The following is a 27,500-nucleotide window of genomic DNA, read 5'->3' on the forward strand; positions in this document are numbered from 1 at the left end:
CACTACTACTACCACTACTACTACCACCACTACTACTACCACTACCACTACTACCACCACTACTACCACTACTACTACCACCACTACCACTACCACCACCACTACTACTACTACTACCACCACCACTACTACTACCACTGCTACTACCACTACTACTACTACCACTACTACTACTACCACTACTACTACCACCACTACCACTACCACCACTACCACTACCACTGCTACCACTACTACTACCACTACTACTACTACCACTACTACTACCACCACTACCACTACTACCACCACTACTACCACTACTACTACCACCACTACCACTACTACTACCACCACTACTACCACCACTACCACTACTACCACCACTACCACTGCTACTACTACCACTACTACTACCACTACTACCACCACTGCTACCACTACTACAACTACCACTACTACTACCACTACCACCACCACTACTACTACTACCACTACTACTACTGCTACCACTACTACTACCACTGCTACCACTACTACTACCACTACTACTACCACTACTACTACCACTACTACTACCACCACTACTACCACCACTACTACCACCACTGCTACTACTACCACTACCACTACCACTGCCACTACCACTGCCACTACTACTACCACTACTACTACCACCACCACCACTACTACTACCAGCACTAGCACTACTACTACTACCACCACCACTACTACTACCACTACTACTGCTACCACTACTACTACTACCACTACCACCACTACTACTACTACTACCACTACTACTACTACTACCACTACTACTACTACCACCACTACCACCACTACTACTACTACTACCACTACTACCACTACTACTACCACTACCACCACTACTACTACCACCACCAATACTACTACTACTACCACTACTACCACCACTACTACTGCTACCACCACCACCACTGCTACCACTACTACTACTACTACTACCACTACTACTACCACTACCACCACTACCACTACTACCACCACTACTACCACTGCTACCACCACTACTACCACTGCTACCACCACTAATACTACTACTACTACTGCTACCACTACTACTACTACCACTACCACCACTACCACTACCACTACCACCACTACTACTACCACTGCTACCACTACCACTACTACTACCACTGCTACCACTACTACTACTACTACCGCTACCACTACTACCACTACTACTACCACCACCACTACTACTACTACCACTACTACTACTACTACCACTACTACAAGATGACACACACGGCACAGCACACCAACCCGACACAGGAGCGTTATAGCTGGGGAAAGCCGCGTCGTCCCCGTTCTGCCTAATACCACTACTACTACTACCACTACTACTACCACCACCACTACTACTACTACTACCACTACTACTACTACTACCCCCACTACCACTACCACCACCACTACTACTACTACTACCACTACTACTACTACCACTACTACTGCTACCACTACTACTACCACTGCTACTACTACCACTACTACTACCACTGCTACCACTACTACTACCACTACCACCACCACTACTACTACTACCACTACTACCACCACCACTACTACTACTGCTACCACCACCACTACTACCACTGCTACCACTACTACTACCACTGCTACCACCACCACCACTACTACTACTACCACTACTACCACCACCACTACTACTACTACCACCACCACCACCACTACTACTACCACTACTACTACTACCACCACTACTACTACCACCACTACTGCTACCACTACTACTACCACTGCTACTACTACCACTACTACTACCACTGCTACCACTACTACTACCACTACCACCACCACTACTACTACTACCACTACTACCACCACCACTACTACTACTGCTACCACTACTACTACTACCACTCCTACCACTACTACTACCACTGCTACCACCACCACCACTACTACTACTACCACTACTACTACCACCACTACTACTACTACCACTACCACCACCACTACTACTACCACTACTACTACTACCACCACTACTACTACCACTACTACTACCACTACCACCACCACTACTACCACTACTACCACCACTACTACTACTACTACCACCACCACTACTACTACCACTACTACTACTACTACCACCACTACTACTACTACTACTACTACTACAAGATGACACACACGACACAGCACACCAACCCGACACAGGAGCGTTATCATAGCTGGGGAAAGCCGCGTCGTCCCCGTTCTGCCCCCTGTAGTCCTCCCTGGGGGTCTGTCTCTGGGCCACGCCGAACGGGTCAGGGTCCTTCTTCCTGTGGGACGCCTCAGGCCGCCCCGTCCTGCCCAGCACCGACTTGGTGTCGTTGATGCCGTCCTCGGATGACCCTGACGAGGGACTTCGGGGCTGCTTCTTCTCTGGGGCGAAGACGTGGCTCTGGTCCTCGTGTCTCTGCAGCCTGGTCTCCAGAGCCGTCACCGTCTCTCGCAGGTCCTCCATCTTGTTGGTGATGCTCCTCTGGAAGCTGCCCAGGCTGACCTCGCCTTGGTTCAACTTGTTGCCCATCTCGGTCAGCATCTGCCGGAAGTCTTCAAGGTCTCCCGAAGGTTGGGAGGACGTGTCGAATTCGGCGATCTTCTGGTTGACGTCCTTGAACTGTTCGTTCATCGACTCCTCAAGGTTCTTGATGGTTCGCTCGTGCTTGTAGACTCCGTGCCGCTTCATGGTGAGGCGGAGGGACTTGAGCTTCCGCTGGAAGGAGTTGACCTTGTTGCTCACCTTCCTCTGGAAGCTGCTCATGTTCTTCCTGCCCTCGTCCATCTGCTGGTACAGGATCCGGAGGCTGTTCTTCAGCTTGTGGTACACGTCGTTTTCGAAGACTTTCTCCCGGGCCCCTGCTACTACCCCGCCACCGACACTGGCGTCGCCACCACCACCACCAGCACCGCCACCGCCGCCGCCGTTAAGACTGTTTCCGCCCATCTCCTCCAGCTTTTCTTCCAGAACTTTCTCCAGCCTGGCGTTCAGGTCTCTGAAGCGGCTCTCCACCCTCTCCTCCACCTCCTCCCTCCACTTCTGCAGCTCCTGACGACTGCTCTGAAAGGAGTCCTCCATCCGCTGACTGACCAGCGCCGCCATCCCGGCAGCCATGTCCTCCCCGGCCCTCTGCAGCAATGACGTCATCTCGGGTGAGGGCTCTGACGTCATCTCGGGGCCCCGCACGTACAGCGAGGCGTGCTGGGAGAGGGGGGAGGAGGGGGGCAGGCAGCAGGTTCCGGGCTGGGAGCAGTGCAGCAGACAGCTGTAGTTGCCCGGGGGAGAGGAAGGAGGGAGGTCCAGGAGGAACTGACCCTGGGAGAAGCCCGTGCTGGACAGCAGCCGTCCTTCGGGGTCCTGTGGGGTGGGGGGGGGGGGGTGGACAGACAGGGCTGACGGTTATGAACGACAGAAAAACTGTCCATTTTTTTCCAAATAGTAAAGAGTGGTAACTCTCTCCACACACAAGGTTCATAACTTCAAGCCAATGCTGCTTACGCTACCAATTCAGCTAGCACACAGGTAAATAAAAGGTACATTGGAACAAACCCAGACACTTCCCCCAAAAAATGGAAGCGCCGGGCCTGCTCTTATGCGGTTTACTTGACATGTGCACATGTCCATTTTTTCGCTGAAACGTCGGTTTTTCAAGTTGTGATAGTGTGCACGTGCGCCCGAAACAGCCCGTAGTGCATTCGATGACAGGCTCATGACAAACGATAAACAGCCTAAATAATGCAAATCGTCTCTTGATAAAAAAAAAAAAAAGCAACAACATGTTATGAAATATTTCTGTTTTTATAAAGTGGTCCTAAACATGTTTGAAGTTTCCAGTTGAAAAACCACCGAGGCAACCATGTGTTTGTTCTGTATTGTCCATGTGTTCTGTGTGGCTTGTTCAGGATTAAAGAGGCTATGCCAGTCTTGAATAAAAGCTTATTTGTGTTTGCACATTTCTTCTGTCTTTGCTGCTGTGTGCACATGTCAGATGATCGGTACAAGGACAGGCCCGGTGCTTCCTTTTTGAGGAAGTGTCTGGGTTTGTTCCAATGTACCTTTTATTTACCCGTGTGCTAGCTGAATCGGTAGCGTAAGCAGCACTGACTTGAAGTTGTGTACCTTGTGAATGGAGAGAGTTACCACTCTTTACTATTTGTTAATCATTTCATCTCCATGCCTTAATTGTTTGTTCATGTCTGAAGTCTGTATGAACATACGTACACTGACGAGGTTTCTAAGTTGTGGTAATGAAGTGGTCCTGAACTCGTGTGAAGTCTGAATGAATGAACATACAATCACAACAACTACAAAAAGAAGAGAGAGAGAGAGAGAGAGAGAGAGAGAGAGAGAGAGAACACAGAAATGCAGGAAGTTTAACTCTCTCCATACGAACGGCGAAAGAGACGACGTTAACAGCGTTTCACCCCAATTACCACCATCAAAATATTACAAGCGGAAGGCTCTTACACTGAAGAGGTGAATGTTGACAAAGAATACCACAATTCTGACGATGGAAGCTAAAGGCTGGGTCATTGAGACACCCACTGGACATCCGAGGGGTCTGTGTAAAGGAGAAGAGAGGACTGGCCGTACTGAGTGAGTTAATGCGAAGCCTGTCCACATGAGAACACGTACACATAAAGATAACGATTGAAAAAATGAAGGAAAAACCAGATTCTAACAGAACTTAATCACAATTGTTCTGTCACGCAATTTGATTTTAACATTCCAAATAAACTCCACATCAGTTTCTCTCTGGAACGAAAAGCATAGTAAATAAACATAGCGACATCTCTTATTTCGCACCTGTCTCCATTTTGTAACAAAAATGGAATTGGTGGAGTGTTATAATTTCTAAAAATGCTTAAATATATACTCTTTTCGTGGTTTAGAAAACACAGGACATCTGATAAAAATAAAAAAAGAACTCCAGTTTCTAGGTCATCATAAAAGGGACAGTTTTTTGGTGTTGACACATTGTTATATCTTTTATTGAGAAAGGGAGGACGCGAGGTTTTTAAAGTTGGTGTGACAGCCGTGTGCCACGAACACCATCAGATCAGCATAAGGGGCAGCAACTGCTGTCACGACAGTCAGCGCTATAGACAGAGTGAGTCTTGTTCAAGTTACGTCCCCACTCACAGCCAAAAAGCTTTTATATAGTGCAGTCGGCGTTGGGATTGTTCCCCAAAGGCCAACGGCTAACCCTCAAGGCGCAGCACTAAGAGCCAGTGCAATCTTGCCTCCTGGTCTGAGTCATGGTCCTTCACAAAATACTAAGCTGTGGGTGACATAAGTACACCAACGGATTGTAGCTACTTACCAGCCACAGCACGGAGGCAGCTGGGTATCCCAGCGAGGTGAAGGTTCCACAGGCGAGTCTCACGTGCTCCTGGTGGCTGGAGGACATCGCTTGGTACACGTGTAGCTGGTTCTTCTGTACTAAGGGCGGCTCTGTTGGTACAGCACATACACACACACACACACACACACACACAAACACACACGATATGTCATGACATGACACGACACACACGGTACTGCACAGAACCACACAACATGACACGATACAAATGCAATGCAACACAACGCAGAACAGCACAGCACAGTGCAGCATGACACAGTATAGCACAATACAACACAGCACATCACACCACAACATAACACAGCACAGTGCAACACAGCACACAACACAAAACAGCACAGCCACAACTCGACACAAAACGTAACAGCACACCACAGCACAACACAGCAAAATACAACACAGCACACAACACAAAACAGCACAGCACAGCATAGCACCTCGCATCACAGCACACCACAACATAACACAGCACAGCACAACAGAACACAACACAGCACAACAAATCACAGCACAGCGTAACACAACACAACACAGCACAGCACAACACATCACAGCACAGCACATCACAGCACAACAGAACAGCACATCATAGCACAGCACAACAAATCACAGCACAACACAGCACAGCGTAACACAGCACAGCACAGCACATTACAGCACAGCACAGCACAGCATACAGCAACAGCACAACACATCACAGCACAGCACAACACATCACAGCACAACAAATCACAGCACAGCATAACACAGCACAGCACAGCACGTCATCACCGTACCGGGAATCACCAGAACGACGTAGGTAGACTTCTTGCTGTCCCTCATCGTCATCTCCACGCGGAACACACCGCTGTCCCTCAGCCGCAGGTCCGACAGAGTCACGTCCCCTTGTCGGCTGATCTGTAGTCTCCCCTGTCAACAAACGTGCCGAGTGCTGAAATGCATCGTCTCAAATGTTATTTTTGCCCCAGTGTGTCCCCCTGACCTGAAAGAAAGTGAAATTTGTTATACACCACCTGTGTGTAAGGGAGATGGGAATCTCCAGTGTGTTCTTCTTCTTCTTCTCCTGCGTTCACTCGTATGCACACGAGTGGGCTTTTACGTGTATGACCGTTTTTACCCCGCCATGTAGGCAGCCATACTCCGTTTTCGGGGTGTGTGCATGCTGGGTATGTTCTTGTTTCCATAACCCACCGAACGCTGACATGGATTACAGGACCTTTAACGTGCGTATTTGATCTTCTGCTTGCATATACACACGAAGAGGGTTCAGGCACTAGCAGGTCTGCACATATGTTGACCTGGGAGATCGGAAAAATCTCCACCCTTTACCCACCAGGCGCCGTCACCGTGATTCGAACCCCCGGGACCCTCAGATTGACAGTCCAACGCTTTAACCAACTCGGCTATAGCGCCCGTCTCCTGTGTGTTCGAACGTGGTCCCAAGTTGTATTGGATTTGTATTTCTTTTTATCACAACAGATTTCTCTGTGTGAAATTCGGGCTGCTCTCCCCAGCGAGAGCGCGTCGCTACACTACAGCACCACCCATTTTTTTGGTATTTTTTTCCTGCGTGCAGTTTTATTTGTGTTTCCTATCGAAGTGGATTTTTCTACAGAATTTTGCCAGGAACAACCCTTTTGTTGCCGTGGGTTCTTTTACGTGCGCTAAGTGCGTGCTGCACACGGGACCTCGGTTTATCGTCTCATCCGAATGACCAGCGTCCAGACCACAACTGAAGGTCTAGTGGAGGGGGAGAAAATATCGGCGGCTGAGCCGTGATTCGAACCAGCACGCTCAGATTCTCTCGCTTCCTAGGCGGACGCGTTACCTCTAGGCCATCACTCCACATCGATCGTGTCAGGACACCTGCGTACAAGGAACCTTTCCTTAAGTAGATAACTAACTAACTAAATAAATAATAAAAAGCTACATAAAAAAGAATACCCCACCTCCCCCCCAAAAAAGCCCCAACAAACTATAAGCTATGGGTGGAGGGGTAGGGATGTTATATGATATAGGAGTGACCGACAGAGGTCACATCAGTGTCATTCCGCAGTCAACGGAAACTGACATCATGGCGACAGGTGGTTTGTACAAGGTACACAGATCGCCCCCCCCCCCCACCCCACCCCGCCCACCTCCCCTCCCCGTTTCTCCCCACTCCCCCTCGCCCCCTCCCACTCCCCCTCTCTGCACCTTGCCCGGCACTGCGCAGAAAGCTTACTGTCACGGGAAGACAATCCTCTATACAGGGTACCAGCTGTCATTGACGTGTTCCACCTCCTTCCCCCCCCACCCTCTTTCCCTCACTGCCTCCACTCCACCCACCTCCTCCCCCCCCCAACTCCCTCCCCCCCCCCACCCCCTCCGATTCGATTCACGTCTAAACCCACTCTCGTTTTCCAGCTTGATCCTAAAGGACAGACGGTTGACAGACCTTAAGTCAGTGGCCTGATCAAACCGATTGTGTTAGGACACGTACAAACAAGGAACTCTCCCTTCAAAAGTCACACACACACACACACACACGAACACACGCACACACACACACACACAAACACATACACACACACGAACACATACACACACACACACGAACACACACACACGAACCGAACACACACACACACACACACACACACACACACACGAACACACACACACACACACGCACACACACACTTACACACATACACACACACACACACACACACACTGGAGGGGGTAGGGATGTTATAACCTAAAGGAGCGACCGACAGGTGTGACGTCACTGTCATTCCGCAATCAACGGAAACTGACATCCTGGCGACAGGTGGCTTGTACAAGGTACACAGATCGGTCCCCCACCCCCACCCACTCCCCCACACCCCCACCCCCACACTCACACACACCCTCTCTGCACCTTGTCAGGCGCTGCGTAGAAAGCTTCCCAGAGAACTGAAGAGTTCCAGCTGTCACGTGAGCTACCCCTCCTCCATCCCCCCCCCCCCAGTCCCTTGTCCCCTCCCCTTCCACCCCCCACCCCACCCCCCTGCCCCACTACTACAACCCTGGAGAGATTCCTTAGAACTGTATGTAGCTCTGGTGTGGAGTATGGTGATGGTGGGCTTTTGTTTGTTTGTGCGTGTGTGTGTGTGTGTGTGTGTGTGTGTTTTCCAAACTCTTTTCTTGGTTTCCTGTTCCGCTTACAAACGCCCATCCCAATCGCCAGTCTGTGACTTTTGACCATTTTCTTGACACGGACGTTTGCTGTGTGCGTGTGTGTGTGTATGTGTGTGTGTGTATGTGTGTGAATGCAGCAGTATTAGATCTAATTCTGGCTCTCAGTGCTCCAGAAAAAAACGGAAAAAAACAACAAAACCACCACACAAACGTAAAACCACGTACTGACTCGAACACTAACATAAAAAATTTTCTTCGTGACAGGGACAGACTAAAACAGGGGCACTAGGGTAGGGCTCTCAGTCTAGGTACTGATCTAACCCGTACATTTTTCCTCCAAGACAAAGTTTCCAATGACAATTTTACTCCAGAGTAAAAAAAAAAAAAAAAAAAAAAAAAAATAAAAAAAAAAAGAGAGAGAGAGAGAGAGAGAGAGAGAGAGAGAGAGAGAGAGAGAGAGAGAGAGAGAGAGAGAGAAAAGTTCTCGAGGGAAGAGAAAGCCTCCCTTTGGGTTATAACACTGGCCCTGCGAAAACAACGATTCTTTCTTTCTTCTGCTTCCAGTAGGCCGGTTGCACGACGTCGACTAAAGACGACAAGGGGCGATTACACTCTCTCTCTCTCTACCAGGGTCGCTTCCCTTTTTCGCTTCACGCTCACGCTCCGGCGAGCGCTGTGATTGGCGAAGGGGAGGGAAAGAGTTAATGAGCAAGGTAAACAGGCGGCAGACAGAGAGAGAGAGAAAAAAAGGCTCGTGTCTACCCACTATATCTACCTACCTACCTACATACATACATACCTGCCGGCAGAAACGATATGTTGTTCAAAGTTGTGCCATATGCGTAAGTGATCCGGTAGCGGGGGGTGGGGGGTGGGGGGGGGGTGGGGTGGAGGGGTTGAAGAGGGTGGGGTGGGGGGTAGAGGGAGAGAGGTGGTGTTTTTGATCTGTAGTTGAATGGAAAGAGACTTAATGAGAGGGTAAAGTGCGTACATGTGTTTGTGTGTGTATCTCTCTCTCTCTCTCTCTGTGCTCGTGCGTCTTTGCATGTGTGTATGCATTTGTCTGTGTGTGTGTGTGTGAGTGAGTGCATATGTGTGTGCATGTGTATGTGTGTGTATGCATGCGTGCGTGCGTGCGTGTGTGTGTGCGCGCGCGCGTGTGAGTGTGTGCGCGTGTGTGTGTGTGTGTGAGCAGCGGAGGAAAGGTGCCGGAGTACAGGGGTGGGCCTTCAGTTGAGGCGAGAAGTGGGGTGTGGAGTTTGGAGGGGAGGGGGGGGCACAAGTGTTAGTATTTCTCTGTGTGGGTGAATGGCAGGTGCGTAGACCAAGTCAGTGCGCGTGCAACGAAGGAAACGCAGAAGAAACAAGATAAAGGGTGGCTGAGTGTAGATATGTGTGTGTGTGTGTGTGTGTGGGTGTGGGTGTGGGTGTGGAAGGAGTGGAGAGCGGTTGTCGAAAGTGTCTGCTGGCTATTCAGGTAAATGACGTGCGTGCGTGAATGAGCAATCAGAGAGGGCAAGGCCTGTCTTGTTTTGTGGAAACAGGGTTCTCAGTCTCCCTGGGGCCGCGGAATCAGTTAGGGAAGAACGCAGTGCAATGCCGCCGTGGCCAGAACCGGCTGGCTGGCGGGCGGGGGGGGGGGGGGGGGGGGGGGGGATCCGAGACCACCCATTTTACTTCCTTTCTGTTTCTGTGTACATGTCTTCATTTCTTTCTCTACTGTACCCGATACTGATACTGTACCCGAGGTGGATTCTAACTCACTTGCTCACGCGGGTTTCTATTTTCTTTTTCTTTCTCTCTCTCTCTCTCTCTCTTTTATTTCTGTCTTTTTAACTTCTTTCTTTATCTTTATATCTGTTTATTTATGAATCTATTCATCCATCTATTTATTTACTCATCCATCTATTCATTACGAGCGCTATTTTGTCAGAGCTTGCTTTAAACAGGACATCTGGATGTAACGTGTCCGCGCTGGTTCGAATCACGGCTCAGCCGCCGGTATTTTCTCCCCCTCCATTAGACCTTGAGTAGTGGTCTGGACGCTAATCATTTAGGATGAGACAAATAAACCGAGGTCCCGTGTGCAGCTAGCACTCGGCACACGTGAAAAAAGAACCCAGGGCAACAAAAGGGGTGTTCTCTGCAAAATTCTGTAGAAAAATCCACTTCGATAGGATAAACAAATAAAACTGCACACAGGACAAAAATACAATAAAAGGGTGGCGCTGTAGTGTAGGAGAAGCTAGAGAATCTGCAGCCAAGGAAGACAGAGGGATGGAAGAAGGGATATTCTGGGAAGAGGTGGGTTCTATAGAAGGGATATTTTGGGAAGAGGTGGGTTCTATGGGAGAAGGGATATTCTGGGAAGAGGTGGGTTCTATAGAAGGGATACTCTGGGAAGAGGTGGGTTCTATGGGTGGAGGGATATTCTGGGAAGAGGTGGGTTCTATGGAAGAAGGGATACTCTGGGAAGAGGTGGGTTCTATGGGAGAAGGGATATTTTGGGAAGAGGTGGGTTCTATGGGAGAAGGGATACTCTGGGAAGAGGTGGGTTCTATGGAAGGGACATTCTGGGAAGAGGTGGGTTCTATGGAAGAAGGGATATTTTGGGAAGAGGTGGGTTCTATGGGAGAAGGGATATTCTGGGAAGAGGTGGGTTCTATGGGAGAAGGGATATTCTGGGAAGAGGTGGGTTCTATAGAAGAAGGGATATTCTGGGAAGAGGTGGGTTCTATAGAAGGGATATTCTGGGAAGAGGTGGGTTCTATAGAAGAAGGGATAATTCTGGGAAGAGGTGGGTTCTATGGAAGAAGGGATATTCTGGGAAGAGGTGGGTTCTATGGAAGAAGGGATATTCTGGGAAGAGGTGGGTTCTATGGAAGAAGGGATATTCTGGGAAGAGGTGGGTTCTATGGGAGAAGGGATATTCTGGGAAGAGGTGGGTTCTATGGAAGAAGGGATACTCTGGGAAGAGGTGGGTTCTATGGAAGAAGGGATATTTTGGGAAGAGGTAGCTTCTAAGGACAAGCGTGAAAGAGCGGACTGCAGAGACCTGACGAAGCGAACAAGGGAGATCATTCCAAGTGGAAGGCCCAGAGACAGCCGGAAAGAGTGACGTCTGACTTGTGGAATCTCGCAACTTCACACGCACATACCGGGATTTCTTCTTCACTCCTCTTCCCACTGGACCTTGAGAACTGATCTGGGTTCTCGTCGTTTTGAACCAGTCGACAGGGGGGGCCAAGGATCAGCGCGCAGCATGAGTGTAGCACGCGTAAAAGAACACACGACAAGAATTCAAGTTGTCTCTGGCAAAATTCCACGAAACAAACAAAAACAAAAAAATCCCTTTTCTTTGTATCGTGGGAACAAATAAGTAGGGGTCTATACATGCCTACAGAGGAAGAGATTTATACAATTAAAGAAAAGAAAAAAAAAGAAAAAGATGACACTGCACCGTAAGTGGAGCACTTTGCCTGGGAAAAGCAGCCTGAACTTTACGCACAAAATTATGATGCGACGGTCAAATTATTGTACAAGCACGGCACAGCCCAGCGTAGTACACAGTACAGTGCAATACGACACAATGCAAAACACAACACAATCCTATCCAGTAAAAGCGCGGTACAGTACGGTAAAGTACATCAGTGTAAAATGCAACGCCACACAACGCCACACAGCACAGCACAGCATTGTACAATTCAATTCAGTTCAGCAGAATACAGTGTAGTGTAGTGTAGTGTAGTACAATACAATACAGTGCAGTACAGCACAGTTCAGCTCACTACAGCGCATGGCAACGCAAAACAACACAACACAATACAATACGATACGATGCAGTACACCACAATACAATACAATACGATGCAGTACACCACAATACAATACAACACAACACGATGCAATACACCACAAAACAATACGATACGATGCAATACACCACAATACAATACAACACAACACGATGCAATACACCACAAAACAATACGATACGATGCAACACACCACAATACAATACAATACAACACAATACGATGCAATACACCACAATACAATACAATACGATGCAATACACCACAATACAATACAATACAATACGATGCAATACACCACAATACACCACAATACAATGCAACAAAGACAATGCATTACAACATGACAGATTAAACAAAACAGTGCAATACGAGCGGATGAGAGAAAGGGTTGACTGAAAGGCATACAAACTGCTAACTCAGTACAATTTCCTCCTGTATGTATGTACGCATGTAGCCACAACACAACACAACACACACACACACACACACACACACACACACACACACCAATTTGCTCTCGCTTTGTTTCTCCCATTCTCCTTGCCTGAATCCTTTCTTTTTTCGTGTGACTGAACTTTCTGATTCATGAGCTCTGTGTTTACGTAAGGGACTGCAATGAATGTGATACTGACCCTCCACCCCGCGACCCCCCGCCACCCCCCACCACCTCCCCCCCGACACCCCCTCGCTTCCACGCCCCTCCTCCCCTCACTACCACCACCACCACCACCACTACCATCCCCACCCAGCTCCTCTCCTCCCAGTTCCTTCCTGCAGGTCGACAACCTCTGCTGCCGTCATGAATGCAGAAATGACCAGCGATCAGGGTCATGGTCATCTTTAAATATCGTTATTTCTGTGTGGGGGAGAGGGAGGGGGGGGGGGCAGGCAGGGGGGCGGGGCTCTGTGTGTGTGTGTGTGTGTGTGTGTGTGTGTGCGTGCGTGCGTGTGTGTTGTGTGTGCGCGCGCGCGCTTGTTTGTGTACGGTCTGGAGAGTGAGAGAGAGAGAGAGAGAGAGAGAGACAGAGGCAGAGAGAGAGAGGGAGTGCGTGCGTGTGTGTGTGTGTGCGTGCGTGCGTGCGTGCGTGTGTGCGTGCGTGTGTGTGTGTGCGCGCGCGCGCACACGCTTGTTTGTGTATGGTATGTCTAACTTTAATGGATGTCTAATTTCTCTGTTAGAGACACTATAGTTGTGTGTGTGTGTGTGTGTGTGTGTGTGTGTGTGTGTGTGTGTGTGTTTGCGTGTGCGCGCGCACGCTTTGTGTATGGTATGTTGAACTTTTATGGATGTCTAATTTTTTTGTTAGACACTACAGTATTCTATCGTTTTGTGTATATAAGCATGCATGTATGTGTAATGTTTGATTGTAAACGCCACCATCTCTTTGTCTGGGTGGTGTGAACGTCTGTCTATATTCTTATTTTATTTTATTAATATTATTATCATATTCATATTTTTATCTATTTATTCATCTACGCCTATTTATCAATGCATTCCCTCAAGTCCTCCGCGCGTTGGGTTACGCTGCTGGTCAGGCATCTGCTCGGCAGATGTGGTGTAGCGTATATGGGTTTGTCCGAACGCAGTGACGCCTCCTTGAGCAACTGAACTTATTGAACATATCTTTTTTGTGATTTTTTTTCTCTCTTCGGACAGCAGTGTGTGTGTGTATGTGTGTGTGGGGGGGGGGGTATGTATTGAGGGGGTGGGAGGGTAGGAGGGTAGGATGGGGCTGGGGTGGGGGTGGGGGTGTGTAGAGCTTAGCTGGACGCTGTGTGTTCCCAAGTTGGTGGTGTTTGGACAATGGTCACCCAACACCTGTGTGACCTGTTGACGAGTGCAAGGTTTTGTGCGCTGGAGTGTGTGGGGACCGATCGATTTCTCTCCTCCTCCTCCTCCTCCTCCGCCACCTCCTCCACTACTAGTGGCCTGCACTCACCTGGGAGTGTCTGCTGCCGGGTTCTACGCACTATTTGCACAGCCTCTGCACTAAGGCTACACACACACACACACAGCTTGCTGGAGCGATTGCTTAGTTAGATGTAGGCTAATGCACCCCGGCACCGGAGTTGGGACCGAGAGTTCCAAGAGTTCGAGTCCCAGACACTGACCGAGATTTTTTACTTTTATCCCCCCCCCCCCCCCGCCCACCACCACCAACCCCCTACCCCCCCACCACCAACTCCCTCTCCCCTCCCCTCCCCTTCAGTAGACCTTGAGTGATGGTCTGAACGTTCGTCTTTTTTTTCACGAGACGAAAAATCCAGGTACTGTGTGCAGCGTACATTTAATACGCGTAAAAGAACCCAGGGTAATATATATGTACTTGTTTTATTATCAAAACGGTTTTTTTTCCCCTACAGAATGTTGCCAGGGAAACCATTTCGTGGGTTCTTTTACGTGCGCTACGTCAGTACACCAGTGCTGCACATGGGCCCTGGGTTTATCATTTCATCCGAAAGACTAGCACCCATACCACATTTGCTTCTTAAGTTTGTGTTTGATATTTTTGTGTTGAGAAAGTGTCCACTTTTGCTTTGCTGCTCCTGATTCAGTCTCTTTATGAAATAGTTATTCTTTTCTAATCTAAAAATATCGGCCGCATCTTCTGGGTTAAACTATATTTGGTAGATTGCCAAGTGAACATAATATTGATAAACTGGTCAGATACAATGCCAGCATAATCTTAACTGGTCATATCTAACGCAAACGTTTTTGCACATAAAGCAGCAAACTATCAAAACCACAGTAAATCAGACAAGATATCATAGCCATTCTCATTCCTTCTGACACAGCAAATCAATAATAATAATAATAATAGTATTTATATAGCGCTGGATCTTGTGCAGAGACAAATCAAAGCGCTTTCGCACCAGTCATTCACACGCATGCATAACTCTAAAACTGTAGAAACTAAAGACAAGGAAGGGCAGGCAAGGGAGGCTATTTTGGGAAGAGGTGGGTTTTAAGGCCAGACTTGAAAGAGCTGAGTGTGGAGACTTGACGAAGCGAAAGAGGAAGTTCAGTCCAATCGCAAGGTCCAGAAACAGAGAAAGAACGGCGGCCAACAGTCAAGTGTTTGAATCTGGGTATGCGTAAACAGAGTGGATCCGAAGCCGATCGTAGTGAGCGAGATGGAGTATGGAGGTGAAGGCAGCCGCAGAGATAGGAAGGGGCAGTTTTGTGAATGCATCAATAACATAGATGAAGAAGTAGTAGTAGATGATGATGATGATGATGAAACAGACGAAGAAGAAGAGGAAGAAATTAATTGAACTGGGAGGACAAACATATAACCAACAGTAACAACCACAATTAAAGAAGCGAATCAGTACATCATTGTTAACAGCAGCAGCAACAACACACACACACACACCATCAGTGCTGACCCACACCTTACCTTGTAATCTCCTTGAGCCGGGATGATGTCGCTGCCCAGAATTTCTCCCCCTTTGTAGACAAACACTAATCTGACGTCATCTGCTGACGTGGCCTTGTGCAGCATGACGGAGTTACTGCCGAGGCAGCCCGTGACGTACTCTACCTCCTGTGACGCCTCCTCTGCTGACGTCACTGTTGACGTCGCCAAGGCTGGGGGGGAAGAGAAAGAAAGAGTAATGGGTGGAGCGTCGTGACTGGTTGTCATTTGAATCTTCTCGACTATTGTTTCTTTCTTGTTTGGCAATATGTAATCCATGTCAGCGTTTGGTGGGTTATGGTAACAAGAACATACCCAGCATGCACACCCCAGAAAACATAATGACTGCCTACATAACGGGGTTGACAGCCAGAACGGTCGTACACGTAAAATGTTACACATGTCTGTCTCTGTGTACGTGTGCGTGCCAGATATCACACTGGATGACACAGGAAACGAATGATGAGCGCCCAAATGGCAGCCGTCAGTCCGGGCTCTACCCAGGTAAGCGGCCTGTTGTGCAGTTGACCCAGTGATTGTAAAGCGCTTAGAGCTTGGTCTCTGACCGAGGATAGGCGCTGTACAAGTATCCATATCAATCAATCAATTTGAGAAGCGCCGTGAGCCTCTCTCTAAGGGAACAGCGCTATAGAAGAGCACTTCTTCGTCATCATCTTTCCTCACCACATCCTGATGTCTTTTCAGGTAGCCATAAGCTGTTATCGGGAACGGCGAATGTCGCACCCACCCCCACCCCATGCCAGCCATGCCCCCAACCCCAAGCACATGACAACCAAAGAGCTTTGACATGGAGAGCGGGATCTGTAACGTGCGCATTCTGCCCTCCCGCGTGTTATAGGTATAGAATAGAATAGATCTTTATCACCAAGTGTACCGGGGGGGGGGGGGGGGGATAGTACATAACAAGATAAGAACATACCTCGAAAATCATACACAAACACAGATACAGTAGAAATTAGGATACATACAAGTGCATATCAATATAAAAACTTGTGCATACGCACACATGCATGCACTGCACACACACACACACACACACACACACACACGTTTGAACAGAAGCTGCATATTACATGTGGATGGGGCTGATGACTAGATCTTTTGGTAGATGGTTGTTGGTTGCACAATTCTATTTATCACACTGGATTTGTTCGAGAGACAGGGCATTGACTGCTTTGGGGGAAAAAGCTATTGGCGAAGCGATTGGTTTTCGTCCTTATACTTCTGTACCGTCGACCAGAGGGGAGCATCTCGAAAATCCCAAAAGCTGGATGTGATTCGTCCTGGCTGATTGATTTTGCTTTTTTTGAGAAGCCGCTTATAATATATGTCTTCTAGAGAAGGTAGATCAGCCCCGGTAATCTTGGTGGCAGTTTTTACGATTCTGTTAAGGGCTGCAAGTTCTGCCTTGGAAATGTTTCCGTACCAAACAGTAATAGCGAAGGTATACACAGTATACACGAGAGAGGGTGGCAGGTGCTTGGGGTGGGAAGGGTGGCACTTATACGTCTGCACATGTGTTGACCCGAGGAATCGAACCAAAAAGCTCCACACTTAACCCGGTTTGGATAAGAGCCCCCCACCACCCACACACACACCACCCCCTCCCGCAACAGTCCCGCCCCCTTCACCCCACTACCACATCCTTCTCCTCCCCCACCTAGTCCACCCCTACAACCCCTCCCAACAGACGAAGATATTCTGAATGGAGACCCAACTTACGATATCCGCCTGGCTTAAGTCTTACTTTCATTCGAGACTGGTGTGCTGGGAGACTCTGCGACTGTCCGTTCCTCAAACCCATCCTCACCCCCCCGACTCACCCTCTGCCCTAGCACTATTCTAGACTCAGTGCCTGCGTGGGTCTTCGGGGCTTCGTTGGCTTCAGTTATAGGGAAATATTTTCTGTAACTGAAATATTTTCTATCTTCCCCAAGCAACATTTCACACTGTACTATTCATGTTGCATGCTCTGGGTGTAGTTTTTTTTAATGAGCTTTGTTCACTTATTTGTTGTTTTGGGTTTTTTTTTTTGCAATTTAATTTTTTTTTCTTTTTGCACTTATTGAATGTTGATGTGTGTGTTGCATTTTGACATACCAGTAAACGCCCTTGACAAAGACCAGTGGTCGAAACCGGTCGGGCATCAAACAATACTGTTTTGTTGTCTTCCTTTTTTCCTATTGTTATATATATATATGTATATATATATATATATATATATATATATATATATATATATGTACACACACACAGACACGCACGCGCTCTCTCCCTCTCTCTCTCTATGTGTATATATATATATATATATATATATATATATACACGTGTGTGTGCGTGTGTGTGTACGTGTGTGAGTGCGCACGCTCGCGTGCGTGTGTGCTCAGTGTTAACTGTTCAACAAATTATAATTATATACATGTATCTTTTTTTTACATATATATATCACATATATTCAAATATATATACATGTATGTATGTGTATATATATATATATATATATATATATATATATATATATATATATATATATATATATATATAGTCTTACCACACACACACACACACACACACACACACACACACACATTCTTGTGTTGTGAACGTTCATGACGGCATAACAGCAACTACAATCTAACAGCGAATTCGCGATATTTTCTGGTCAGGAACATGTGACAAAAGTACAGCATACAGGCTGTGGGTGGGTGGGTGAGTGTCGTTTTATGCTCCTTCTGGATTCTGGACACAGAAGATTTGCAGTTACATGTAAAGTTCAAATAGGTGTTGATTTGTATTTGTATTTCTTTTTTTTTCTTTTTTATCACAACAGATTTCTCCGTGTGGAATTCGGCGGGCTACTCTTCCCAGGGACAGCGCGTCGCTACACTACAGCGCCACCCCCTTTTTTTCGTATTTTTTCCTGCGTGCAGTTTTGTTTTTCCTATCGTATTATATATATATATATATATATATATATATATATATATGATTTGTTCAAAAAGAAAATACGATTTTATGTCTCTCTCAAATGCATCTAAGGCGTGCTTTTTGTATTGTACTGAGACAACCATAGGAAACAGCCCAACATCACTTGAAGACACAGACACGAGACTCGAACTTCAATGCCCAGAAACACACTGTCACAAACCCAAGGTGGGTAAGGAGGGGCGATGGCTTAACACTACCTTGGTATTCACACAAAATAATAAACACTTGGAGACGTAAGTAACAAAAGAAACGATACAATAAACAACAACGAGGCAATAACCTAACTTAGACTACGAACATAACGACAGAAAATATAGCAGAAATAGGATAGAGTATTCGAAATGTTAGGCCGAAGAGAGAAAAGTGAGGAAAAAGGACAGGACTCACTCAGAAAACATCCTGTCACCACCAGAGCCAGGCCCGCAGTTCAGAAAAAACGTTCACACATGCACATTCTCATCTCCCTAAAACTCACAGTCATTTAACTGCACGTGCAACACAAACCCCACACCTAACAGAAACATCACACACAGCACGCACAAGGCAAATACGTCCAGTCAGTTTTGTGACACATCGTCTTACTGGATAAGACGTTAACTCACTCAGTACGGCCAGTCCTCTCTTCTCCTCTACACAGACCCCTCGGATGTCCAGTGGGTGTCTGAATGACCCAACCTTTAGCTTCCGTCGTCAGAATTGTGGTATCTTTGTCAACATTCACCTCTTCAGTATAAGAGCCTTCCTCTTGCAATGTTCTGATGATGTTAATTGGGGTGAAACGCTGTTAACGTCTTCTCTTTCGCCGTTCGTATAGAGAGAGTTAATTAAAACGAAGTACCGTGTTCAGCGCTATATTCAGCACACGTAAAAGAACCTACGACAACAAAATAGTGTAGAAAAAAAAATCCAGTTTGGCAGTTAAAAACGCCCACTTGCAGGCAGAAGAGAGAGGTGAAATGGATTAGCGCTGCACTGTAGTACAGTGAGAGCGTTCCGAAATTCACACATAGAAACTTGTGACAAAAACTATCACAATACAATAGAATACAGCAGATTATAATACAGTACAATACAATGCAATACAATACAATACAATACAATACAACATCCATATAAGAACGCTACAAGAGTCACTGAACAAATTGTATATTCGTCATGTTATATATCGTAACTGCAATTCGTCCAATAATTAAATAATAATTAATTAATTAAAACAAAGGATGAAGAAAGACGACCCGCCGCACACTGAAACACACGCAGCCGGACAGTTGTGTCAGACTTACCGCTCACAACAATCAGGACCCTGAAGAAAGATACAGCACGACCAGCCAGTTTTCCACAGCTGCTCCAAGCCATTTTCGGTTTTTCTACCACAACCCCACAGTGCCTTTAACTACCCCCACCACACAACACCTACAGCACTAGACAACACCCACGATCAATGATTCACTTATTCGCGAACCACCACGTGTTCTCTTAATTAGAATGAAAACAAACACCCAGACAACTTACTGATGCGTCCTCGTACCTCAAAAAACAAGAGAGGCAAGGCCTTCAAGACTCACTTGTGGTAAATTAAGTCCCCTAGCATTAATTACGGAGTAATTTCTCTTTTTTACCATCTGCACCAAAACGTTTGCAAAATAAATAAAAATTCCATGCTTAGCAAAAGAAGTTCCTGTTTGAACAAAAAATGATAATAATGACTGCTCTTGTGGTTGTGTCAGAATAAGAGGTCAAAGTGCCAAGTTTAGAGAATACAAAAAATATAAATATAACAGTAAATGCAGTTTGCATATAATTAGACTTCTTTTTATATTTTTTTTGTGCCCATCCCAGAGGTGCAATATTGTTTTAAACAAGATGACTGGAAAGAACTGAATTTTTCCTATTTTTATGCCAAATTTGGTGTCAACTTACAAAGAGTGTTAAAGTTTACCACGGACACACTTACACAAGTGAGTAAAAAATACAATACCCAGAGATCTATACGTCCCAAACCACAAGTCAAGACAATATCCAGAGACTTCGGTGCGTTCTCAGACCACGAAAAAGACAACGCACAGAGAACTTGGAGTGTCCTCAAACCATGGAGAAGACAATATCCATTGACGTTGATGTGTTTTCAAATCATAAAAAAAGACAACAAACGCACAAATGTGTCCTCAAGAACCACGAAAATTCGCACATCACAGGCTCAGACGCCACATCATAGCATAAGTTGTACCATCACGCTCTCTCTGATCCACAAATATTCATATACACCAACACACTTCTCCGTGCACAAAAACAGCACTGTTGCAGACAGACGCGACATGTGTGTATTTATCAGACACGGCACAAACGCATGTATATATATATATATATGTGTGTGTGTGTAAATACACATGCATACCACGCACTCGTCTTCCCTCTCAGATGGCCAACGAAAGTTTGGTAAGAGCGCTTCACAAAAAGAGGGTGGTCAGATGGTGGGGGTGGGGGTGGGGGTGGGTAGTGAGAGGGACGTTAGGGTTGGGCCGAGCCAACATCTCTTGCAAGGTAAATAGGGGGGAAAATGGTAGGTGTGTGCGTATGTGTGTGTGTGTTGTGTCCTGAGGGGTTGTGGTGTGGTGGTGGTGGTGGTGGTGGTAGTGGTGTGGGAGGAGAAAGGCTGGAGGGAGGGAGAGAGAGGGGAAGGGGGGGGGCGGGTAGGGAGAGTGGTCAGTGGGGGTGGTCAGTGTGGTGTGGGTGGTGCTGGAGAAGTGGCGGCGGGGGGGGGGGGGGGGGGGGCCGGGAGGGGGGGGGGGAAATTGCCGGACAGCGTGGCAGACTTCAAGGTAAAAAAAAAAAAAACATGCTGTGCCCAATACCCGCCGATTTCTCGCCTCACCGCTCTGCGCCATCCACTGTGAAATTCCTCTGGGCTGGCCTAACCTGGACCACAAAGTCTACCCCCCTAGCTGGGCCTAGCTTGGCCTGTGCCTGGCCTGTGCCGGCCTGGCGGGCCGTTTTGCCTTCTTTGCCCTGTGCTGCACCAAGTCTGAGGGTGTGTGTGTGTGTGTGTGTGTGTGTCTGGGGAGGAGGGGGGGGACTCGCGGATGGGGGCTGGATGTGGGTTCGGGGGCGAGGGGATGGAGGGGGAGAGGGGGGTACCGCAGTGTGTTTTCTTCTTGTTCTTCTTTCTCCTCCTCTTCTTGTTCTTTTGTGAAAGGGAGATGGAGAGAGAGAGAGGGAGAGAGAGAGGGGGTCGGGGTGGGGGTGGGGGGGGGGGAGTAGAGACAGATAGGAAGACAGTAAGAAAAGGAAGCAGAGAAGAACGTATATATGGTATCAGTATCAGTGTCAGTATCAGTATGTGTAGCTCAAGGAGGCGTCACTGCGTTTGGTCAAATCCATATACGCTGCACCACATCTCCCAAGCAGATGCCTGACCAGCAGCGTAACCCAACGCGCTTAGTCAGGCCTTGAGAAAATAAATAAGTAAATAAAATAAATAAAAATTAAGAAAAGATAAAAAAAAATAAAAAAATAAAAATGAATGATAATAATAAAATAAAATAAATAAAGTAAAAAAATAAATGAATAAATAAATAATAGCAATAACAGTAAAGAATAATAATAATAATTAATAGTAAAAAAAATAAATAAAATAATATTTTAAAAAAAGATAGATGAATGGGAGCATGAATATATATATATACACACACTGTGTGTGTGTGTGTGTGTGTCATTACCATGCTTATGCCTTTGTGTAGTACTGTGTTCGCATGCTATGACCTTAAGTAGCATTATGTAGTGCATATATAATGTAGTATTGTGTAGTGTAGACCCTGTTTCAGGGCGGGGACTGGATGGAAAAAAAAAGCGGGCCAGTGCTTATCTATTGTCCTCGAAAATAAAGAATTTTGTCTTGTCTTCTCTCTCTCTGAACAATATGCAAACGACACAGTCTCAGAATTGCAGAAGTTGTGTATATGAGAAAAGTGGCCTTGAAATTATGCCCCTTTTTACCGTGATTTTTTTCCATTGAAATTATCACATATTTCTCCGTTTCAACATTTTGGTGTATAAAGACAGTGTATCAAGGTAGACTATTTCGCGGCAGGTATAATTTGATGTAAGTTGACAGCAAGAAAGACACCATTACCACCCTTACACCATTCACTTGTACGTCTTTTTTTTTTCTTGGAAGGCTTGGATATTTTTGTCTTATCCATTCACTAATACATACCAAAAAAAAAAATGTTAAAAAGCATTAATTTTCTCCTCGTTCGTTTATTGTCTGTACAGTACACTGTGATTTAGACAGGTACTTTCTTTTCTTTCTTTTGCGTTCGTGGGCTGCAACTCCCACGTTCACTCGTATATACGCGAGTGGGCTTTTACGTGTATGACCGTTTTTAACCCGCCATGCAGGCAGCCATACTCCGCTTTCGGGGGTGTGCATGCTGGGTATGTTCTTGTTTCCATAACCCACCGAACGCTGACATGGATTACAGGATCTTTATCGTGCGTATTTGATCTTCTGCTTGCGTATATACACGAAGGGGGTTCAGGCACTGGCAGGTCTGCACATATGTTGACCTGGGAGATCGTAAAAAATCTCCACCCTTTACTCACCAGGCGCCGTCACCGTGATTCGAACCCGGGACCCTCAGATTGAAAATCCAACGCTTTAACCATTCAGCTATTGCGCCCGTCAAGACAGGTACGAGTTCATTTATTTCAGTACACACGTACACACTTCATAGCAATGGGTGTGGAGAAAGGGTAAAGGGTTGGAAGTGGAACAGATGACCTCATCATCGCACTACACTCCCTCATCAACTCTCCGCTCTTCCTCTGGCAGCAACCTTCTGGTAAATTCCTCGTGTCAAGACAAGGACCTATGGCGAAGCATGTCTGGAATTTTGTGCATGAATATGGTTTCTTCTTCTCCTTCTCCTTCTTCTCCTCCTTCTTCTCCTCCTTCTTCTTCTCCTCCTCCTTCTTCTCCTCCTCCTCCTCCTTCTTCTTCTTCTCCTCCTCCTCCTTCTTCTTCTTCTCCTCCTTCTTCTCCTCCTTCTTCTTCTCCTCCTCCTCCTTCTCCTCCTCCTCCTCCTTCTTCTTCTTCTCCTCCTCCTCCTTCTTCATTCGTGGGCTGCGACTCCCACGTTTACTCCAATACACGAGTGGGCTTTTTCACGTGTATGACCATTTTTACCCCCGGTTGTGTAGGCAGCCATACTCCGTTTTCGGGGGATGGGGGGGGGGGGGCACGCCGGTAGCCTATGCTCTTGTTTCATTAACCCATCGAACGCTGACATGGATTACAGGATCTTTAACGTGCGTATTTGATCTTCTGTATGCGAGTACACACGAAGGGGGTTCAGGCATTGGCAGGTTTGCATATCTCTTGACCTGGGAGATTGGGAAAAATCTCCAGCCTTTACCCACTAGGATTCGAACCCGGGACCCTCAGACTGAAAGTCCAACGCTTTGACTGCCCACTTGGTTGTTGCGCCTGTCGTGAACAGTTTTCAACCCTCATAAATCATTAATTTCGGACTTTCCTCAGTGGAACTGCTATTTTATAGGGTTACATTTTGAACTCCTTGCTGCAAAATATGTGGGGGAGGGGAAATGTCGCCCCAATTCATTCAACACCTTTCATGTCAGTCATACTTATGTCATGAAATTCAGACACAGCAGGTGGAGAAAACGAAAGTTTATTTCCAGCAAGTTTCATAGCGTTTTTATTTGCAAGTTGCCACTTCAGTCAAAGACAATAATAAATGGGAGAACGCGGACGTTCTATTATAACTTCCACCATGTTTCACGTGTACCTTTAATTTCCTTTTTTTTTTTTTTTTTTGCTCTCAAGTCCACATCATTTCTCTTTTCACGTCAGTTAAGTGATCATCAGTTTATCATCAGCAGCAGCATTTCATCGCCCACGTCAGTGACGGGAAAACAAACTAAAACATAACACGACAGAATAAACATCGACAACAGCCGACGTCATGAAAATATTGACGTCACAAAGCTTTACACGGGCCAAAAGGAAAGGGGAAAGAGAGGCGGAGAAAGTCTGAACGCTAGCAGAAAGAAAGGAGTGATAAAAAAAAAAAAGCGAAACATTTCCATCCTGTTCACTTCTGGCATGCTGCCTTGCACGCTTCCAACGTCTCAAAGTTGTTGGCGTTGCCATCGCAGCCTCCGTAGATGAACTTTTGGCACTCTCCATCCGCAGAGTTGTAGAAGAACCTGGGAAAGTAACCTCTGCACATCCCCGTCTCTGAGGGCAGACTGCACACTGCACACCGCCACGATGTCGTCAGCTGATCAATACGTTGGTATGGATAAATGATAAGTTAACTGAATAAATAATCATAATAATGGTATTTATACAGCGCTGAATCTTGTGCACAGACAAATCAAAGCGCTTTCGCACCAGTCATTCTCACACATGCATAACTCTAAAACTGTAGAAACTAAAGGCGAGGAAGAGGCAGGCAAGGGAGGCTATTTTGGGAAGAGGTGGGTTTTAAGGCCAGACTTGAAAGAGCTGACTGTGGAGACTTGACGAAGCGAAAGAGGAAGTTCATTCCAATAATGATAACAACCACAGCAGTTTTTCAAAGACGTATCAACTTAGAACGGTTCAGATACTTGCAACTGCCGTCATTGAAAGAAAGAAGATTGAGATGAGACTTAATCCATATATAAGATATTGAATAACCATCTCGTCTCCTCTACAGACCCCCCCCCCCCCCCTCCCCCCGGATTCCGGTGGGTGTCTGAATGACCCAACCTTTTGCTTCCGTCGTCAGAATTGCGGTATTCTTTGTCAACATTCACCTCTTCAGTGTAGGAGCCTTCCGCTTGCAATATTTTGATGATGCTAATTGCGATGAAACGCTCTAATTGTCGTATCTTTCGCCGTTCGTATGGAGAGAGTTAAAAGTTCTGATAAAATAAGGAATGGTGAGTCAAAACTATTGTAACACTTATATCCATAAGTTCAGTTTTACTAGCACAGGAACAGTCTGAACACTAACATTAAAACAGCATAAAGCCTCAACAAGTTATTTTTAAAAAATATAATAAAATATAAAAAATCCGCTCGATAGTGATCCCCAAAAAGCAACATTGTTTTCAAGATTTTAATGAGTAGAATCTTATGGTCACAGATGATAAAAAGGAAATTAGGGTATGCATGCAAAGTAAACCACCAAGTAATCTAATCAATCAAAAGGGCTTAACCCTTTCACCGCCAAACTCGCATTTATGCACAACCTAAGTAGAGGACTCATGTCACTGAAGGGTGACCAGGTCGTGGGTCTGGTATCCACGAACCTACTGCTCTTAATTTCGGTGGCAGGACAGGCCATAGTTTCTACACATTGCAAGAGGAATCCCCAGCTATTCTTAGACACCATCTTTTCTGTGTTTACGGCACAAGGGAATACGCACTCCAAACTGACTGGCAATGAAAGGGTTAAGCAAACAAGGAAACCCAACAAAAACTGACCGTCGCCACCACTGTCTTTGGGCTGTCCTTCCGTCTGTTCACTGGACAAAGGCTTCGTGGCCATGTTCATCTCAACTGTCGAAAAACAAAACGCAGGGCAGTTCAGTTCAGTTTCAGTTTCAGTTTCAGTTTCACAAGGAGGCGTCACAGCGTCCGGACAAATCCGTATACGCTACACCACATCTGCCAAGCAAATGACTGAGCAGCAGCGTAACCCAGCGCGCTTAGTCACAGGCCTTAAGTACGTGCATATACATCATGTATGTATGTACGTATGTATGTACACACACACACACACACACACACACACACACACACACACACACACACACATTTTCATCGTCTCATCCGAAAGGCTTTGCACGCTGTACAGAGAATGAGAGCACCAAGCACAATAATGGCCTAGAGGTAACGCGTCCGCCTAGGAAGCGAGAGAATCTGAGCGCGCTGGTTCGAATCGGCTCAGCCGCCGATATTTTCTCCCCCCCCCCCCACCCCCCCTCTCCACTAGACCTTGAGTGGTGCTCTGGGCGCTAGTCATTCGGATCAGACGATAAACCGAGGTCCCGTATGCAGCATGCACCTAGCGCACGTAAAAGAAACCCACGGCAACAAAAGGGTTGTTCCTGGCAAAATTCTGTAGAAAAATCCACTTCGATAGAAAAAAACAAATAAAACTACATGCAGGAAAAAAAATACATAAAAAAAGGGGGTGGCGCTGTAGTATAGCGACGCGCTCTCCCTAGGGGAGAGCAGCCCGAATTTCACATGGAGAAATCTGTTGTGATCAAAAGAAATACAAATACAAATAAGCAAAGAGAAAGAAAGAAGTTAAAGGCGAATCATTACAACGTGGACAAAATTACCAGCATGCTTTTCCAACGACCCTGCATGGATTGTATATAGAAATTCATATTCACAAGTCATTCTGCACTGAGCAGAACACGTAATAAAACGTAAATGAATGAATACATAAATGAATAAATAAATAAACAAATGCGTGTGCATTCACTCACTCAGACACAGACATACACACTCGCTGTTTAACATAAACAACCTCCCGCACACGCACACACGCTCTCTCTTCCTCTCCATCACACACACACACACACACACACACACACACACACACACACCGCATAGGTCAACAGTTACTCGAACCTCAAACTCGTGACTGTGAAACGAT

At 46.5% G+C, this 27,500-nt stretch overlaps 2 protein-coding genes across 2 annotated transcripts in view; both read right to left on the reverse strand.

The window, feature by feature from the left end:
* The window catches only part of LOC143296075 (uncharacterized), a 26,554-nt gene extending 7,314 nt beyond the window's left edge, over positions 1-19,240 (reverse strand). Inside the window, exons 1-5 of the mRNA XM_076607829.1 lie at positions 19,207-19,240; positions 15,793-15,983; positions 6,188-6,320; positions 5,370-5,500; positions 2,209-3,403 (exon numbers count right to left, since the gene is read on the reverse strand). Coding sequence (XP_076463944.1) covers positions 2,209-3,403; positions 5,370-5,500; positions 6,188-6,320; positions 15,793-15,897 — 1,564 coding nt within the window. The 5' untranslated portion in view covers positions 15,898-15,983; positions 19,207-19,240. The remainder of the gene's footprint in view (positions 1-2,208; positions 3,404-5,369; positions 5,501-6,187; positions 6,321-15,792; positions 15,984-19,206) is intronic.
* Positions 19,241-24,493: 5,253 nt separating this feature from the next.
* Positions 24,494-27,500, reverse strand: part of LOC143296399 (PI-stichotoxin-Hcr2n-like) — a 7,826-nt gene continuing 4,819 nt past the window's right edge. Inside the window, exons 3-4 of the mRNA XM_076608294.1 lie at positions 26,315-26,389; positions 24,494-25,096 (exon numbers count right to left, since the gene is read on the reverse strand). Of these exons, the coding sequence (XP_076464409.1) occupies positions 24,933-25,096; positions 26,315-26,389 (239 nt within the window). The 3' untranslated portion in view covers positions 24,494-24,932. The remainder of the gene's footprint in view (positions 25,097-26,314; positions 26,390-27,500) is intronic.

Source organism: Babylonia areolata, chromosome 21 (assembly GCF_041734735.1).
Source record: "Babylonia areolata isolate BAREFJ2019XMU chromosome 21, ASM4173473v1, whole genome shotgun sequence".
In the NCBI taxonomy this organism is placed as follows: Eukaryota; Metazoa; Mollusca; class Gastropoda; order Neogastropoda; family Buccinidae; genus Babylonia; species Babylonia areolata.